The 17,599-nt window shown below is 40.2% G+C and overlaps 3 protein-coding genes across 9 annotated transcripts in view; 2 read left to right on the top strand and 1 right to left on the bottom strand.

The window, feature by feature from the left end:
• The window catches only part of KMT2E (lysine methyltransferase 2E (inactive)), a 100,435-nt gene extending 85,188 nt beyond the window's left edge, over window positions 1–15,247 (bottom strand). For 2 of the 6 annotated variants that reach the window (XR_001818444.2, XM_017506250.1), the window contains exon 1: window positions 14,902–15,209. The gene's annotated coding sequence lies outside the window, so the exon portion shown is untranslated. Of the gene's footprint in view, window positions 1–14,901 lie in introns of all 6 variants that reach the window. The other 4 variants (XM_017506245.1, XM_017506246.1, XM_017506248.2 and 1 more) reach the window with 4 other exon arrangements.
• On the top strand, window positions 14,880–16,163 carry LOC119467922 (chitinase 9-like). Its single transcript, XM_037730557.1, has one exon. It carries the CDS (start codon window positions 14,938–14,940, stop codon window positions 15,349–15,351), a length of 414 nt encoding a protein of 137 aa, XP_037586485.1. The 5' UTR covers window positions 14,880–14,937; the 3' UTR covers window positions 15,352–16,163.
• Window positions 15,440–16,165, top strand: LOC108287701. 2 transcript variants are annotated; one of them, XM_037730555.1, is made up of 2 exons: window positions 15,440–15,568; window positions 15,686–16,165. In XM_037730555.1, exons 1-2 carry the CDS (start codon window positions 15,546–15,548, stop codon window positions 16,083–16,085), a joined length of 423 nt encoding a protein of 140 aa, XP_037586483.1. In that variant the 5' UTR covers window positions 15,440–15,545; the 3' UTR covers window positions 16,086–16,165. The 2 variants fall into 2 exon arrangements, with proteins under 2 accessions (XP_037586483.1, XP_017361753.2); XM_017506264.2 differs by having other exon boundaries at window positions 15,442–15,568; window positions 15,722–16,165.
• Window positions 16,166–17,599: the final 1,434 nt, after the last annotated feature.

The raw sequence follows: 17,599 nt of genomic DNA, 5'->3' as shown, positions 1-17,599 counted from the left end.
TTTTTTTATCTCATTCTGTCACCAGGTTAGAGTGCAGTGACACGATCTTGGCTCACTGCAACCTCTGGCTCCCAGGTTCAAGTGATTCTCCTGCCTCAGCCTCCCAAGTGGCTGGGACTACAGGCGTGCACCACCACGTCCAGCTAATTTTTTTGTATTTTAAGTAGAGACAGGTTTTCACCATAGTGGTCAGGATGGTCTCGATCTCTTGACCTCATGATCTGCCCACCTTAGCTTCCCAAAGTGCTGGGATTACAGGTGAGAGCCACCATGCCTGGCCTTAATAGAGATGGAGTTTTGCTATGTTGGCCAGTCTGGTCTCGAACTCCTGACCTGAAGTGATCCACCCACCTCAGCCTCCCAAAGTGCTAGGATTACAAGCATGAGCCATCATGCCCAGCCTTAGAATAGTTTTCTTAAAGTAGCTGCCTTTGATTAATGATTTATTTATTCTCATTATTCAAGAATTAGTCTTTTTTAAGTATCAATAGAAAGCTACAAAAATTTTCAAATGACTTTAATTCAAATTATCAAACAGCCCCTCTTTAGCTATGTGATCCTAGGAAATGCCTCAGTCTTAGACCACATGCAGTGGCTCATGCTTGCAATCCCAGCACTTTGAGACGACAAGGTTGGTGGATTGCTTGAGCCTAAGATTTAGGGACTAGCCGGGGCAACACGGTGAAACCTCATCTCTTAAAAAAAAAAAAAAAAATTAGCCAGGTATGGTGGTACAGGGTCCCAGCTACTTGGGAAGCTGAGGTGGGAGAATTGCTTGGGCCTGTGAGGTAGAGGCTGCAGTGAGCTGAAATCACGCCACTGCACTCCAACCTAGGTGAGTGAGACCGTGGCTCAAAAATAAAGAAAGAAAAAGGAAAAAGAAAACAGAAATGTTTCAATCTCAGCTGGGCGTGATGGCTCATGCCTGTATCCCAGCACTCTTGGAGGCTGAGGCAGGTGGATCACTTGAGCCCAGGAGTTCGAGACCAGCCTGGCCAACTTAGGAAACCCCGTCTCTAAAGAAAACTTAAAAATTAGTCGGACATCGTAGCCAGCGCCTGTGGTCCCATCTACTTGGAAGGCTGAGGTGAGAGAATGGCTTGAACACAGGAGGCGGAGGTTGCACTGAGCCAAGATCACATCACGGCACTCCAGCCTGGAAGACAGAGCCAGACTCTGTCACACACACACAGACACACACGTACGTCTCAGTCCCTCTAGGCCACTCAGGAAAAAAATGGGCACAATATCTGTCCGGTTGTGCAGAGTAATATATGTAGATACACTCTAGATATTTATTAATGTTAGTTGTCTTCTAGAAAATACAAAAATTACATTATCCAATCCAATGATAATAATCAATTCCAATAACAATACTGTTGGCCACTAAGCAAATGGTGAAAGAATAGCAACTCTATTACTGTATTTCAATAGTTATCTTAATATTCAGATGTATTTAAAATATGTACTATAAAAATCTTAAGACTCAAGTAAGAGTAGGCTTAATTCCTAAGTACTTAACAAACTCATAAAATCAGTAAGGGACCAAAATTTACATATATATATGTAAATACTTTCAAGTTTAAACAGTTTTACTTCTACAGTATTTTCCTGTCTTTTAACTCCAAGACTTACAATATCCCCAGATAGCTTCCTCCTCTTCATACAGTAATGTAAACAGAAGAAAAACAAAAACCTGGAAATGGGAAGACTAGTATAATACAATTAGAGAGTTGAAGCTTAAGGAAAGAAAATGTCTACACACTCATACACAACAATGAACTATAGAGTTAAGAGATCTACATCTCCAATAAGAAAAATAGTATGCAAACACACATAAGCTTTTAGAGTAGCCTGTCTTGAACTTCAAAAAAGTACACAATCTCTAAAAAATTTTAGAATACAGGCAAAAATAAAATGTCAAGAATGAGGTTGGTGAACACAATGAGTCCTATAAGGGACCAACACATTTGCCATGCGACAGACTTCCAGCTTCATTGTAAGGCTGAGGTGGGAGGACTGCTTGAGCCTAGGAGTTAAAGACCAGCAAGGGCAACATAGTGAGACCCTAACTCTACAAAAAAAAAATTTTTTTTTAAATTAGCCAGACATGGTGGCATGGCACCTATAGTCCCAGTTACTTGGGAGTCTGAGATGGGCAGATCACTTGAGCCTGGGAGATCAAGGCTATAGTAAGCCATGATCATGCCACTACACTCCAGTCTGCGGGGGGTGGGGGGGGGGCGCGACAGAGACCCTGTCTCAAAAAAGGGGGGGCGGAGCTTTCTGCAAAGGGATTATATAGAAATGAAAAACAACCCACATATAGACAGCTGATCAGCCACTTCTAAAAACCATTGGAGTATGAGGAAATTGCTGTGTGTAGCCGGGGACTGAACTAGAAATACTTTTCCCAAAATCCTTAATGAACTATTTACTTTAGGAGGTAAGAGGTATCAATTTTAAACTTCTGTAAGTGAAATTTTAAGCTATGCCAACATAACCTCCTTTGAAATTTAACTTTCACCATCACTCTGTATCAATTTAAATGATAAATATCAGTTTCTCACAATTATTCTCAAAGTAACTACACAATAAAACAGCAATTATCTCTTGGTACAACCATGTCACATCCACGAGATTTGCCAGTTTTAACATAAAAAGATCAGTTGATAGATTAATGTATAGTTAACAGATTAATACTAATATACAGCAAATAGGTTACTGTATACCAATTACAGGCTTAAATTTGAAAAACCACATAATCTGACTCCAGTGATATTAACCAACAATTATCAGTTATTCCCCTTACGAAGCAGTATGTGCAAGCTAAATAAGACAAAACTGATAGCTACTATGATGCTTTTACATAAGAAGACACTCAACTATCTGCCACTTAATTTAATCTCGTTTATTGTATTATCAGAGTTCAAAAGATCCCTAAAAAATAATTTAAATCTCACAAGATAACAAAGGTGTTTGGATTTTGATATGTTCTAGAAGCACAAGAAATCTGTTATTTCATCTAGTACAGTCCTATAAATCCCACTGGATAAACCAGAGTCAGATCCTGAAATCCCATTTTTAGATTTCCAGGAGATGAAATGATCAAGAGTACAGTATATATAACTGGATCCATCCCCTTTTGAACTAAAGAAATCTAAATTTACACATATATAAAAGAGACTAGACATCTGTAAGTTCATCAAAGTCAAGTTAACATGGAAAATCATGAAAAATATACATCTTAAACACTGTACTTTTAAAATATCCTTATCAATTTTTTAGTTTCAAACTGAATTGTATTCTTCAAGTACAGCTCCCCTGACTAGAATTCTAGTTTCTTGTTCCTACATAAACCAGATCAATAATGCATTGTCTACAGTTTTTGGTTTAACATATTTCAAAATAACTTACCTAGGTCTTTGTAGAGCAATCTGAATATAGACCTTCTTCTAGATTTCTATTTTTTCCCTATAATATTTTAGTCACCTTGCCCACACCCTAACCTGACTACAATTTTCTTCAGCATTTGCCTTTGGCAAGCTTTCCAAAGCATTTAACTTAGTTTGCATTTAAATAGTTCTCTCTTCACATTTATCATTGGTTTATGTAATATTTAATAAAATATAAACACATTACAAGTACAATGGAATTAGCCAATTTGGGAACAAACATGACTCAACTGGTGGAAGCAGCACAAAGTAGTTTACATTCATTCAATATATACAAACATTAGTATTTTAAAAATAATATTAATCCTGCAGATTGGTCAAATGAAAAGGAAACATCTATAGTATCTACATAAAACATTTCAGGAAAAAACACATAAATTATAAATAGCAAGCACCTTAGCATATCATAGACTTTACAGACAGAAGTCAGATTTACTTTTTTTCCAGAAACAACTATTACAGAAACAGTTACACAGCTTACTAAGAATTTTGCCCAAATTAACTTATTAAATTCTTAAAACCACTCTATGAAATGGCTCTATTATTACTTCCATTTTGCAGACCAATAAATGAAGGCACAAAAAGGTAAAAAACATTGCCCAAAGTAGTACAACCTAGTTTAAGTGCAATCAAACCAAAGTGGTAGGGTTCTGGAGTCTGTACTGTATACAGTACAGCTTCTAAAAGAAATATTGTTTTCAGTCTTTTTAATAAATGTTACTTTCTTATCTTAAGAACTGGAGGTAAGTAAGCCATGTTCTATATGTCATTCCCCAGCGCAAACTTTTCAGTAGCACTCCTCTTAAATACATATTCCATTATTCTGGCATTCAAGGCTCAACCACAACTTGATCCCAATTTGTACCACAACTTGATCCCAATTTGTACTGCTGTAACTTCAATTCAAGCTCCTTTTCCTAATAGCCTAGAGGTTCTGGAAACCAATAAATCATCTTTAATTGGAATATACAAAAACAGTGGACAGGGAGTCTGTCACATGACACTGTTCAAAGACCAGTATTTGCTTATTTCAGAGACTCCAAAAATAGTGGCCTGCCTTTTAAAGAGAAATGTCCACCAGGTGCAGTGGCTCATGCCTATAATCCCAGCACTTTGGGATGCTGAGGCAGGCAGATCACGTGAGGTCAGGAGTTCAAGACCAGCCTGGCCAACATGGAGAAACTGTGTCTCTGCTAAACATAGCCAGGCAATAATCCCAGTTATTCGGGAGGCTGAGGCAAGAGAATAGATTGAACCCAGGAGGCAAAGGTTGCAGTGAGCCTAGATCATGCCATTGCACTCCAGCCTGGGCAGCAGAGCAAGACTCTGTCTCAATAAATAAATAAATAAATAAAGAGAAATGTCCAGCATGATTTCTTGGAAAAGTATAAAGCACCAAGAGCCAGGACCTAAATTTCAAACCTTGATTAACTACTATGTAACTCTACAACCTTGGGAACACCATTTAACCTCTCTGGAGCTCAGTCTCACAAAATAAAAGCAGAGAACTCGAACACAAAAATCAGCTGCAGCCAGTACTAAAATGCAGATTCAAGGACCAACTCTAAAAATAAGGTGCTTCTTTACATGTCCAGGAGGGGAGTTCTGACCCAAAAGAAAATCCTTTCATTCATCATGGGGGTTTTGTGTCTTTCACCATACCCTTCGTTTAAACACTGAGAGAAGATTTAGCAGTACTACAAACTGAACTTTCATTAATCTCTTAAGACATATTTACAAACAGTCAATTCAGATTATTTTTTAAAGCACCTACCAAATGCTTAGTATTCACTGTATTTCATTAATCTTCATTGTTGTGAAATATTATCATTTTAATTTTCTCAGAAATAAATTGTAAATTTTAAAGAATATAATCAGCAAAATTTTCTCCTCCTGCTGTCTGAAAATTGCCAAAGAAATTATCAAATTCACTACCAATATTTTGCTATCACTAAAAGAAAATACATCAAACTGATGAGTCTTACTACAATGTAATAAAAGTCTGTTTTCCAATTTCTTTTCCTTCTCGTCTTTCTTAACCTTTCTGAGTATGTATGTCTTTTATTACAAGGTTTTAGAAACCATATATCACTTTGCCCTAGAGTTACAGATGTTTCATGCTCTGCTGTATTTCCATCTGTATATATACCATCTCACCAATCTCCTTTTAAAAATCATTAATTTGCATGTATGTGAAAAGAACCCATCTCAATGTTTTCCAAAGTATTATTTTACTTAAAAAAAATTGCTTAACGGAATTTTTTTTTTTTTTTTTAGATAACATCTCACTCTGGTCACCTAGGCTGGAGTGTAATGACTTGATCTCGGCTCACTGCAACCTCTGCCTCCCGGGCTCAAGCAATTCTCCTGCCCCAGCATCCGAAGTAGATGGGATTACAGGTGCCTGCCACCACATTTGGCTAATGTTTTATATTTTTAGTAGAGAGAGGGTAACGGATTTTTTTAATGGAGAAAGCAGAGTATCATAAGAAAGATGTTTTCAGCCCTTAGAAACTAAGCTGCTGGCATTAGCAAATCATAGACCTAAACAATACAAATGTAACTTAGCAATAGTTCTAAAGACCAAATAAGGAACTAGAAGCACATCTTTTTTGTATATGTTCTGGATTTCAAATTAGATCAGCATCGAGGAAACAATTTAAATCCCATTTGCGTGGAAAACTGCATGGGAATATTATCCATGTATTGTCTAACATCTATACTTTTCTTCCTTAAAATTTTATTTGTTGTGATTAAAAAAGCAGCCCATATACATTTCAAAAAAATCTGAATAGAAAAAGCAAAAAAATGAAACTCCCACAAACCCAATTATCCATGAACAAATCGGTTAAAACCGCTGGTGTATATGTACATGTATGTACCCAAGAAAAGAAAAAAATTAATTTTTTTAATTAAAAAAAAAAGAAAAGAGAAGCCTTGGTGTGTTTACAACCAACGGAGTAAAAACTTTATTCAGGCAAGAATCATCAATAGATGCTAAATCCTGAAGAAGAAAGTTTAATGAGGAAGAGGATATTTATACAAATCTCAAAGTATCTACCCACAAATTAATTAGTTATGTCAAAATGAAAAACATCAACTATACAACAGAGAAACTACTCAACACCCTAACCAAGTTATCAAAATGAACATAATGATAAAGGGCAAACAAACAGATGACACAAAAACAACTATTACTAATCTAGTATTCCAGCCAAAAATGCACAATCTGAATAATGAAGAAAGCTTAAGACCAAGCCAAACTGAGGAGCGATATATAAATAAGCCTTCCATTGTCATAAAAGACAAAGAAAGACAGAGGAACTGTCCCAGATTAAAAGAGACTTAAGGGACAAGACAACTAAATGTAATTTGTGATCTTGGATTGGCTATAGCACTGAAAAAAATGCTAATAAAGGACATAATAGGGACAATGGATAGAACTAGAATATGGACTATGAAATATGACATCATTGTTAAATTTCCTAAATTTGACAACTACTCTGGCTACTTAGGAAAACATGCGTGTTCTTAGGAAATGCATATTTCAGTACGAAAGGCTGTAAAGGGGTGAATGGCTGAAAACCACTTTCAAATGGTTCAGGAAAAAAAACGGGTATATACATAAACAGAATAATATAGCAAACGGCAAAATGTCGCAAGGCAGGTGATCTTGGTACAGGGTATGAGAGTGTTACTTCTAGTCAAGTAATTTCTCCATAAATTTTAAATAATATTAAAGTTAAAACTAAAAAAAAAAAAAAAAAACTTGTTTTTTTTAGCATTCCTCAACACGTGTGTGACAATTTTTAAATTAAAAATTGAATCAGTTCAATATATCAATTATCTAGTTTTGGAAGCCCTCCCAAGTATCTCTGAACATCCCTGGAAAAAGGTGGTTGTTTCAGGAGAATTAAAGGTGTCTTTCTCTTGCTTTATATCTGAGAAATTCCACTCTACACACCGTAAACACCCACCCCACCACCATCTCCCTAACTAGTCTCAGATAATTAGGGGGGATCAAGATGGTGAATAGCGGCTCTTTTGACACCTTGCCAATTCCTGTGAGGCCCATCTGTACTTTCTTCAAATAAATTATGTGAGATTTCCCTACAGCCTTATAACAAATCCTTTATTTAAGCTGGCTAGAGCTGATTTCTGTTCCTTGCATCCAAAAAACCCTAAAACAGCAAGCTTTTAAGAAGGCGAAATAAACTCTGGGTTCTCTCAAAGCAGGGACTATCTTATCTCTCTCTGTATCCATGATGTCAGGAAAGTAAGAGCTGCTCAAATTCATCTTTTGTCTGTGCTTCAGAAATATTGTTTCAGTGAAGGCTTAACTAATGATGTAAGATGTAATAAGGCTGTGTCAAAGGCAACCAATTAAGCAGCTTCATTTAAAGAGAAGCAGAGGCTTATTTTCTGAATAAGAGTTACTATGTATCAGACAAATCTCAGACCCTCATTTATGGCTACTGGACCACAAACCTAACCATTCAAATTAGTCACATCATGAATCTTCCCATCTCAACCACTTCATTAAAGAGGAAATGGGGTTTTCAAATTCCTGAATGCTTTCTTTAAACGTTGTATAAAGAAAGATAGTAAGAGGAACTCAAGATACCTCTCTGTAAACTCAAAAATAGAAACAATTACATATAGTAGTCTGTGAAATAAGAAAACAAAAATACTAGAAGAGTGTATCTTTCTCATACATTCTTCTTACAAGTGGAACCTCTGAAAGACCCAAACTGTTTTCCTGACAATATCCTAAGTGGTAATGGTTAATTCTTTGCAACATATTCCCCACTTTTTACTAAAAATCACTGACACCAGGTTTCATCTTAGGCCAAACAGTAAGGAGAACAGAAAAACTTATTTGATCTGTTTTTTTGTTTTGTTTTGTTTTGAGAGAGTCTTGCTCTGTCGCCAGGCTGGAGTGCAGTGGCGTGATCTCAGCTCACTGCAATCTCCGCCTCCCGGGTTCAAGCGATTCCCCTGCCTCAACCTCTCGAGTAGCTGGGACTAAAGGCCCGCACCACCGTGCCTGGCTAGTTTTTTGTATTTTAGCAGAGACGGGGTTTTACCATGTTAGCCAGGACGGTAGTGATCTCCTGACCTCGAGATCTACCCACCTCAGCCTCCCAAAGTGCTGGGATTACAGGCATGAGCCACCTCGTCCGGCCTAATCTTAAGCTTATTTAACTCAAATAAGTTTAAAATAATTTATAAGGGTAAATATTTTAAGGCTTCAAATAGAAATTATTTTAAATACCCTATGAAAACAAAAGCCAACATAAATGAAAAAATTTAAACATTTTTGGTCTCAGATAAAACATGAGACAACATAATTACATGAACTTTCATTTATTTTTTTGAGATGTAGTTTCAGTCTTGTCCCCCAGGATGAGTGGAGTGTAATGGCACAATCTCGGCTCTGCAACCTCTGCCTCCCAGCTTCAAGCAATTCCCCTGCCTCAGCCTCCCAAGTAGCTGAGATTACATACTTCTGCCACCATGCCCAGCTAATTTTTGTAGCAGAAACGAGGGTTCACAGAAACGAGACCATGTTGCCCAGGCTGGTCTCGGACTCCTGACCTCAGGTAATCCACCCGCCTCAGCCTCCCAAAGTGCTAGGATTACAACCATGAGCCACCACGCCCAGCCAGGTGAACTTTAAAATTATAAATACCCAAACCAAAACGAACTCAATCCACTATAATATCCTAGACAGGCATGACCTTAAACGCTGCAACCAAATTGGATATTACACAGGTGTGATTACTCAATATCATCTTTCTCAATATTAAAATTCAGGACCAAGAGTTTTATTTTTTGTTTACTATTTACTTTTTTCTTAGAAAGACCCTCACTCTATCACCCAGGCTAAAGCACAGTGGCACAATCTCAGCTCACTGCAAACTCTGCCTCCTGGGTTTAAGCAACTCCCCCACCTCACCCTCCCAAGTAGCTGGGATTACAGGCACCCACTTCCACACTCAGCTAATTTTTGTAATTTTTAGTAGAGATGCGTTTTCACCATGTTGTCCAGGCTGATCTTGAACTCCTGACCTCAAATGATTCACCCCGCACCCCCCCACCTTGGCCTCCTGAAGTAGTGGGATTACAGGTGTGAGCCACAGTGCCCAGCCTATTTTTAATAATTAATATCTGCTACCTCTTAGTCTTCTGAAGGAATGTTTCTTCCTTTGGATTAACTCTAAGCAACCTAAGAGCTGGTAAGAAATTACCTCTCTGTCCAATTGTTGTAAAAATAAAGCTACACAAATCATTGCTTATCACGTTGACCTGCATGCAGATCCTTTCTAAGCCCAAATTTCATATCTGAAACAGTTTTGAAATACAAAACATTTTAATTAAAAATGATAAACAAGTAGTTATTTACTCATTAATTTATATTATAGGTTAATTATTTACTCATTAGAAGGCATAATGTCTGTTATGATGGCATCTTAATTCAACACATCAAAAAAGAATTCTTTGTTGACCTGTTGCATTGATAATGTCCAACACCCCCAAAAGCTTAGTTTTGGTAAATAACCAAATGAGATTTCCAATAAAACTGTAAAATTCACCTAACAATAATAAAAGTTTTTCTATCCAAAAATGAAATCCAATTATGATCTGTTCATGAGGGAAAAAAGAATTGATTTCATATCAAGTGAAAATGTGTTATTTAGTGAAATATAAGACCAACTGCTTTTTCTGACTCTGATTTAAGTAAAAATCATCCTAGTTACCAATAATTAATAAAAACTTCTCTTAGCCTTAAAGATACAAATTGAGATCTAATTAACTTAGTCTGGGTCACCTTCATTTGATTTTTAATGTCACACTTAGCATGGACGTTCACAGTAACAAAAACCAATTTGTTTGCATTGTAATATGGTTAATTCCTAACTCTTGCAATTGCTGTTAAACAAATTACATTAAGCCTTCGCTGAAATGATAGTTTGAAGCACAGACAAAAGATGAATTTGAGTATTTTATGCAGAGTAAAACAAATTTTATATTATATAAAGTAAAATACTCCTATTTCACATTAAAGTAAAATACTCCTATTTATTTTATATAAAGTAAAATACTCATTGTTTAATAGCAAGATTTTTAAATACCATCCACTTCCAGTTTAGTATAGAAAACTATTTCAACAACAAATATTGTTCCTCCATATTAAGTAAATTTTTAGGTAATACAAAAATTATCCTTTCAATGTCAAGAAAAAAATAAGGCTCCTCCCGACATTTGCACATTACAAACAGGTAAATATGAGCCACTTCAATTTTAAACCCGGCCTAAAAACCAGTAACATTCATACAGTAATATTTCAAATAGTATACCTCTTGTTAATTTGCCAGTGAACACAAAAAGTAATTTTACCATAAAGTAAAAATAATTCTATTTTCAGTATTAAAAAGTCTCATAATCTATCATGAAATTGGGGGAAGACTGTATTCTCACAGAATACAAGTATTTAACATTTATTCTAACATGTAACAGGGAACAGTCCCAGATCACCCTACATATTTGAGATGTAAATGTGTTTGCTTAAACAAAAGCTTCACATCCAAGAAATAATTAAGCACCTACCATCTGCTAAAAATAAATTTGGAGATAGAAGCTATTACACATTATTAAAATATTTTAAAAATAGTAAACATAGAACAGCATCTGCTGAGAAAACTGCATACTAGTATTTCCTAACCCATTTTGATAGCTCTTCAAAGTTCTGTTGGTTTTATATATTTTAAACATACTATGGTTGTACAAATGCAGAGCTGTTAGGGTTTACATAAAGCATACCTTTAAACATTAAATCAGTTTCTTCACGAGATTAAAGAATGGAAATGAGCATATTACTCTTGGAAATTAAGAAGCCAATTTAAGAAATTATAATTTCCCTAAGACCACTAAAATATGTAAAGGGGAAATTTTTCTCCTATTAATTAGCTGTTCTTCCCACTTCCTCAATAGATTCAAGAAGTCCTAGAGCTTAGTGGGGGCATATATGGCAAAGATTTCTTGTTGGAAGCTGTGAGGAATTCAGACAAGCCAAAACTTTAGGACAGTTATCAATCTTACAGAGTTGATGGGAAATGGAGACCTGTCAATGTTCTACACTAAAACTGGGATCAGAGAGATCCTTTCACTTACAATAACAACAAAAGGGAAGTATGATCAAAATGTAAGCTCTAAAAATAAAATTTACTCTCCAATTACCTTATAGTTTTCTTCAAATCCACTTAAACAGATAAACAACTAATCCTTCAAATTCAGCTATCCTAAGAACAAAGACCATTTGACTAGTTTCCCCCAAGGGACCAAATTGTTTCAAAACTCTCTGGGAACAAAAATTATGCCTAATCTTTTAATAAATTTGCCTAGACAATCCTAACTTAAAACATACATAGTCAATTAGCAAAAAAACAAACATTTATAGCCCTGTTATTTATAAAGTAACCATTCAAAATAAGGTACAATACTAAAAAAAAAAAAAAAAGCCAGTCTCATTTTACAGGAACTAAAATATCAAAAGAAACAAACAAACAAAAAAAACCACCACCAACAACAAAAAGAAGCAAACAAAACCTAATGCAGTAAAGCAAGCCAATATGCAGAAAGCTAGTAAACTGAAGGCAGTTTTTCCTATAATTTCTAACTTGGTATTTTTCATTTGAAGCTAAATAAGTTCAATTGCTTTGTCTGTCTAGACCTGACTAAGGTATCTATGAAGAAAAACACTGGGCACAGGCAGTGTTCCCTCCTATAGCTACATCAACCAAATTTATAAGAATACAATGGTTTTGTATATTGAATAGTAAGTTTAAAGTACCAAGCTTCTGAACCACAGACCTTAATCACCTAGTCTTTAAAATAAATGCACAATCTTTACACAGCAGTGAAAGATCTGGACTTACATACTCGCTCAGATCAAAATACAAATGAGTACTGACCCCAAACCCTATACAAACTCATCCACTACCCACCAACATTTCACTTTATAATAAAATATTTCAAAAATTCTAAGTAAGGTTGTGTGCTCAGTCTTCCATGATGAAACCCACTGGTATGTAGAAAATCCCTGAGCCAGTTACTTCTCTAATTATTTCGTAGGCTAGAACCTTACCACATTCACCATATGAGGTAAATGCTGCTCCAAAATATTTACAATGGAATAAGAGAATCATGAAACGGTGTATACTGTCCAACCTTTTTAAGTACTACTGGATTGAAAGGCAATCGTCTTTCAGTTGCTCCACAATCAGAATGGTTATTAAGTGTCATTAATGGCCCACTCATATCTCAATGCTTAGATCAGCCCAAAAAGATAGAACTCCCACTATGAAAGTTAATTCTAATCTTTCACACTTTAAAAAATACAGTTAAATGACACCTGACACTACTTAATTTTCAGTCTCAGTCTATAAGATTCTGAAAATAGCATAAAATGGATTCGAGACCCTATTATGGTAATGTTTTTATTTAAGGTCTATTAAAACAGGCTAAATTCCACAATCCCATAATAGGTAAATGGGCATGTTTGGGGAGGAAAAAAATCAAGAATCAGAGCCTTAGTTTTAACTTACATAATGATGATAGTATGCCCTAAGACAATTGTTAAAAGCAGCATGAAGCTTCACTTTATCAAATACACCATCAACTTTGAAAATTCTTAAGGAAAGCTTAAATACACGGGGAAAATGGATGGCAAAATATAATGGCATCTCTATACCCAATGAAGTAACAGGTTTAGGCTTGTTTGTACAGCTCCCTAAAATTTAAGCTGAAACAGAATACAAAAACCAAAATCCACAAAATGGGTCAAGAGGTGGTTGGCAAATGTCTTACTCTAGAGTGAAACATTTAATCATACAAAATAGATTGTATTGAGATACTTATTAAGCATTTTAATTTACTTTGGCATACTGAATAAAAGATGGCTGAATTGAACCAAACAAAAACTATTATTGGTACCCAAATAATTTTTTTTAAATAATGAAGAGCAGCCATCATCATCACTGAAATTTGCAAGGCTGTTTTATTTTTTTTCAAAAGTGGAGACATTTAATTTACCTTTCAGGAAAAACGAATCAAATTAATCAACTAAAACACAGCATTGAAATTTGCAGTAAATAGCAACACATTTTTGTAACTGGCTCGGGGAAGGGGAAAAAGCCCAGTCTTTTCTTGTAAATATAATAAGCCTGTAATATGCTGCAGACAAACGCACTGCATGGGGTGTGGAGGACCCGAGCTGATTAGATTACCACAACATCAGCCTGGGGCCGCCATTTTTAGAATCTGTAAAGGACAAAAGAGGGAAATTTCAGTTTTTACTCCCCATCTCAGAAATTAAAGGAAAAAGCAGACTATTTTCCAAATAGGTATTCATGTCTCCAGCCCAGAGTTGAATGCACCTCACTTAATTCTATCCAAGGTCTCCAGGACTCTAAACACCTAACCTTATTCACATCTCTAAAAAGGGAACAAAATAGGCAACACGGGGTTTACTCTAGAGCTAACTCTAGCGATTTCTCTTTGACTTTAAATTGTGTAATGCTTAAGACAGAGCCCAGCAAGGACGGATCTATGTGGAACTAATGCCAGTGGAAGAGAGCACTCTGGATTGTTTTTTCTCACCCCCACCCCGTTTAGCACAGTGAACCGTTTGTTTCTCATCTGTGCCTGCTGCCACAGGGTTTGTGCCAATCCCCTGGTCAAAATAAGCTTTTCTGAAATGAGCCATATTGTGGATCCTAAGGCTCCGGCACAGTAAAGGACGGCGGTATTGCAAAAGGAGTGGGGGAGGAGACTGAGAAGGCTGGGTACTGGGGTGACCACCACAGGGGCGGGTTTACCCTCTTCTGGAGAGGATAAGGAGCTAGCTGTCTCGCTCTCCCACAAAGAGAGCTGCCCAGGGCGTTCTTCTTAGCCCCTTCGTATTCATGTGCACATTATACCAGAGACTACCCGTCAAGAAATGGAAGAAGAAAATGGGGCCTATATGGCTTTTCAGCACCCCAACAAGACGCGGCTGAGATAAGGGAGCGCTGGCAGCTCCTGGGACCACTTCGACACAAACCCTACTAACAGTCACAAGCCTCCCTCCTCCCTCAAGCGGCCTTAACCTGCTGCCAATGAGGAGTGCGCCCCCTCCCTAACTCCCACTCTCAAGGGGGTTTAACTGCCAGTTTCCCCTTCCCCAACCCTAAAACCCGCCATAATGCTCCATTTCTAGGGTCAGGGAAAAGAAAAGATAAATTCGATTTAAGCAAGCAACGTCTTGCCCCGGCAAAGACACCTGAGAGTCAACGTCGGCTCCCCCAGCTTAAGGATAAAGATGAGAGACCTCTCTCCCCCTTGAAACACAAGTCCCCCAACCCCGCAAGCCCCAGGAACTCCCACGGAGACGACAGGCACTGACCTGTGATGTTCACACACCAGACACCCGAACCCCGTTATGTGCTCGACCCCCAAGGAGTCTCTCCGCACCTCCGCGAACAGGCGACCCCCAGATAGCAGCCACTGCGGACACAGGAACCGGCTCCACACACCCCCTCCCCAAACAGCAGCGCGCAGCCTCTTCACCAAGATCCGAGGAGTAGGAGAGGGGGCACCCAGACAGTCAACAGGAACGCAGAGGCAACGGCGAGGCTGCTCGGAGTGTCTATGCCCCCTCTGTTGCAGCTCCCGAACTCAGGCACGGTCTCCGACTCGGCCCCCTACGCCCGCTCAGTGTCACTGCCTCTCGCTCTGGGAAAATGGCGTCGACGGCGGCGGCGGCGGCCGCGGCGGCGGCGGCGGCGGCGGCGGCGGCGGCAAGTGCACGGGGCCCGCCCGTCCCGCTCCGCAGGGGCAGAGGGGGAGGGGATGAAGCTGCCCGGCGCCATTTTGCTTGTGGGCTGCCGCCCGCCGTTGCCTCTCCGCGGAGGCTCGAAGATAGCAAACTGGAGGCGGTGAGGGGGACGGAATCTCTTGTCTTTCTGCAACAGATGCACTCAACAATCCACGGAAGGTTTGAGGAAGTGTCGGTGTTCCGTGGGATTGGTTCTTTCCCCCTTCCCCCCAATGGCCCTCAAGTCTGGATATAGGTGAGCTTGGGCATGCCACTATTGGGTGCACGGACAAGGACACAGGGCCTGGGAACGACCTCCCTCCCGTCACCCTCCGAAAGTGATACACTTTCTCCCCCTCCCAAACAACCCCAGCTCCGTCTCCGCGTCTCTCTCCCCCTCCTCCCCCAGCCCAGTCTGGCCTCAAGCGCTGGGTGAACCCGGTTGGGGTGTCACTCGACGCCCACTAGGGGCCGAGGAGGCTCCAGTGCGCAGGCTCCGGGCACCGGATAAAAGCAGAGCTGGCGACTCCAGCGCTGTCTCTATGGAGGAGCGAGAAACGGAAGAGGTCGGGGGGAGAAGCAGCAGGAAAAATGCAGCCACCGTCAGCGCCGCCTCCTTGCCACCGTGTTTCGGGGTAAAAAGTTGCCGTTGCCGTCGGTGCAGTTGCCGTCGCTGCCTCCTATACTTCTCTTGGTTTCGGGGAAGGATTTCCCCACCGGTGGGACATTGTGCGGGGTGGGGAGTGGGAATTACTGTACGTGGCGGTGATTAAACGAGGGAGGGACAGAGACAGTGATCTCGAAGAAAAAAGGGGGAGACCAAAAAATAAAGGGTTTCCCCACTAAAGTGACACGGCGATTACGGCTCTTGTTTTCGGGGTCTTTCCCCGAAATGGTTTCCATCTTCCCCTTGCCCCGCAGCGACCCGGAGCGCGGGGGGAGCGGAGTGGGGAGAGGCAGAGGCGATCTTGGCAGCCAATCGGCGCCTGATGTGTCCTTTCGGGCGCGCAGCGGTTGGCTGGCGATGACCTCATCCTGCAGCAGCGGGTGGGGCCAAAGCCGTAGCGGGAGGCTGTTGCAAAGGTAGAGAGGGAGAAGTGACGACGGTGATCGTTGCTGCCGCGGCCGATTTGGAACCCAAGCAGCGGCGAAGAGAATCGCAAGGCTCTTCCCTATTTTCTCCTGTCCCTGCGCGAGGTGAGGGCCCCGGCTCGGCCTCTGCGAAACTTTGGGGCGCTGGCGCGGAGGAGGAGACAGGATTTCTCCCATGACTTTTGTAACTGCGTCAGGGCAAGATGGCGCTGGGTCTCCTTGGGGCGCGGGGGGAGAGGCACGTCCACCGCCGCCGCAGCGCATGTGACCGGGCTGCATTCCTGTGGGGTTTGGCTCCTACCCAGGCCGGGGCGGGGGAGGGGACACGGCTTGGGCGGAGGAGACTGTGGTGCGGTCTGCGTTGGCGGCCCGAAGAGGAAGAGATGACTGTTCGAAAGCGTTCCTCTCCCCCTCCCCCATACAGCAGAACAGCTGTGGCTCCCAGGGGAAAGCCCCCGCAGGACACTCCTCGTGGGGTGTGACGGCTGTTGGAGGAGGTTTGGCGCCCTATTTTCTTATCTGCCTTTCTCCTTGCAGAGTATTACTTACGTAAGGTAGTAGGTCCCTAACATGGGACTCGGAATCAACTAGGAATCTTCCAGGGCCACTGCGAAGCGTAACGAGGGGAGACTAGCTCCTGGGCGCACAACGTCGAGGAGGATCGATTACTTTCTGAGGAAACAGTTTCTCAGATTGAAATAGAAAAGTATTTCCAAAGTTTGGAAACAGATGCAAAGGTGTAAATAACACCCAGGAACACTTTAATTGCTTTTAAAAGGTACAAACAGCCATCTGAATTTAAGGGCCCTTTTCAGACTTTATGTTCCTCTGTACTTCCTGTTCCTTATTCCACTTTCCTATCTGTACATCCTTTAAGAATACAGTTTTGTCGCTGAGATTTGCTTTTTTTTTTTTCTTTTTAAATACATTCTCGCTCTGTCGCCTCGGCTGGAGTGCAGTGGTGCAATACCGGCTCACTGCAGCCTCCGCCTCCCAGGTTAAAGCGATTCTCCTGCTTCAGCCTCCCAAGTAGCTGGGATTACAGGTGCCCGCCACCACGCCTGGCTAATTTTTTGTATTTTTGGTAGAGGGGGGTTTCACTGTATTGGCCGAACTCTCGAACTCAGGTGATCCTTCCGCCTCCTCGGCCTCTCCAAATGCTGAGATTACTGGGCGTGAGCTACCGCGCCTGGCC

The sequence above is a fragment of the Cebus imitator genome, unplaced genomic scaffold, assembly GCF_001604975.1.
Source record: "Cebus imitator isolate Cc_AM_T3 unplaced genomic scaffold, Cebus_imitator-1.0 Scaffold352, whole genome shotgun sequence".
NCBI lineage: Eukaryota > Metazoa > Chordata > Mammalia > Primates > Cebidae > Cebus > Cebus imitator.
Note: the sequence above shows the minus strand (reverse complement) of the source record. Positions and strands in the feature narration are given on the sequence as shown.

What these genes read in the sequence shown, in the direction of transcription:
- LOC119467922 (XM_037730557.1), top strand. Translation starts at nt 14,938, where the DNA reads ATGTGCTCGACCCCCAAGGAGTCTCTCCGCACCTCCGCGAACAGGCGA.
- LOC108287701 (XM_037730555.1), top strand. Translation starts at nt 15,546, where the DNA reads ATGGCCCTCAAGTCTGGATATAG. An exon ending in GCCCTCAAGTCTGGATATAG is followed by an intron (nt 15,569 to 15,685) that starts GTGAGCTTGGGC and finishes AAACAACCCCAG; the next exon opens with CTCCGTCTCCGCGTCTCTCT.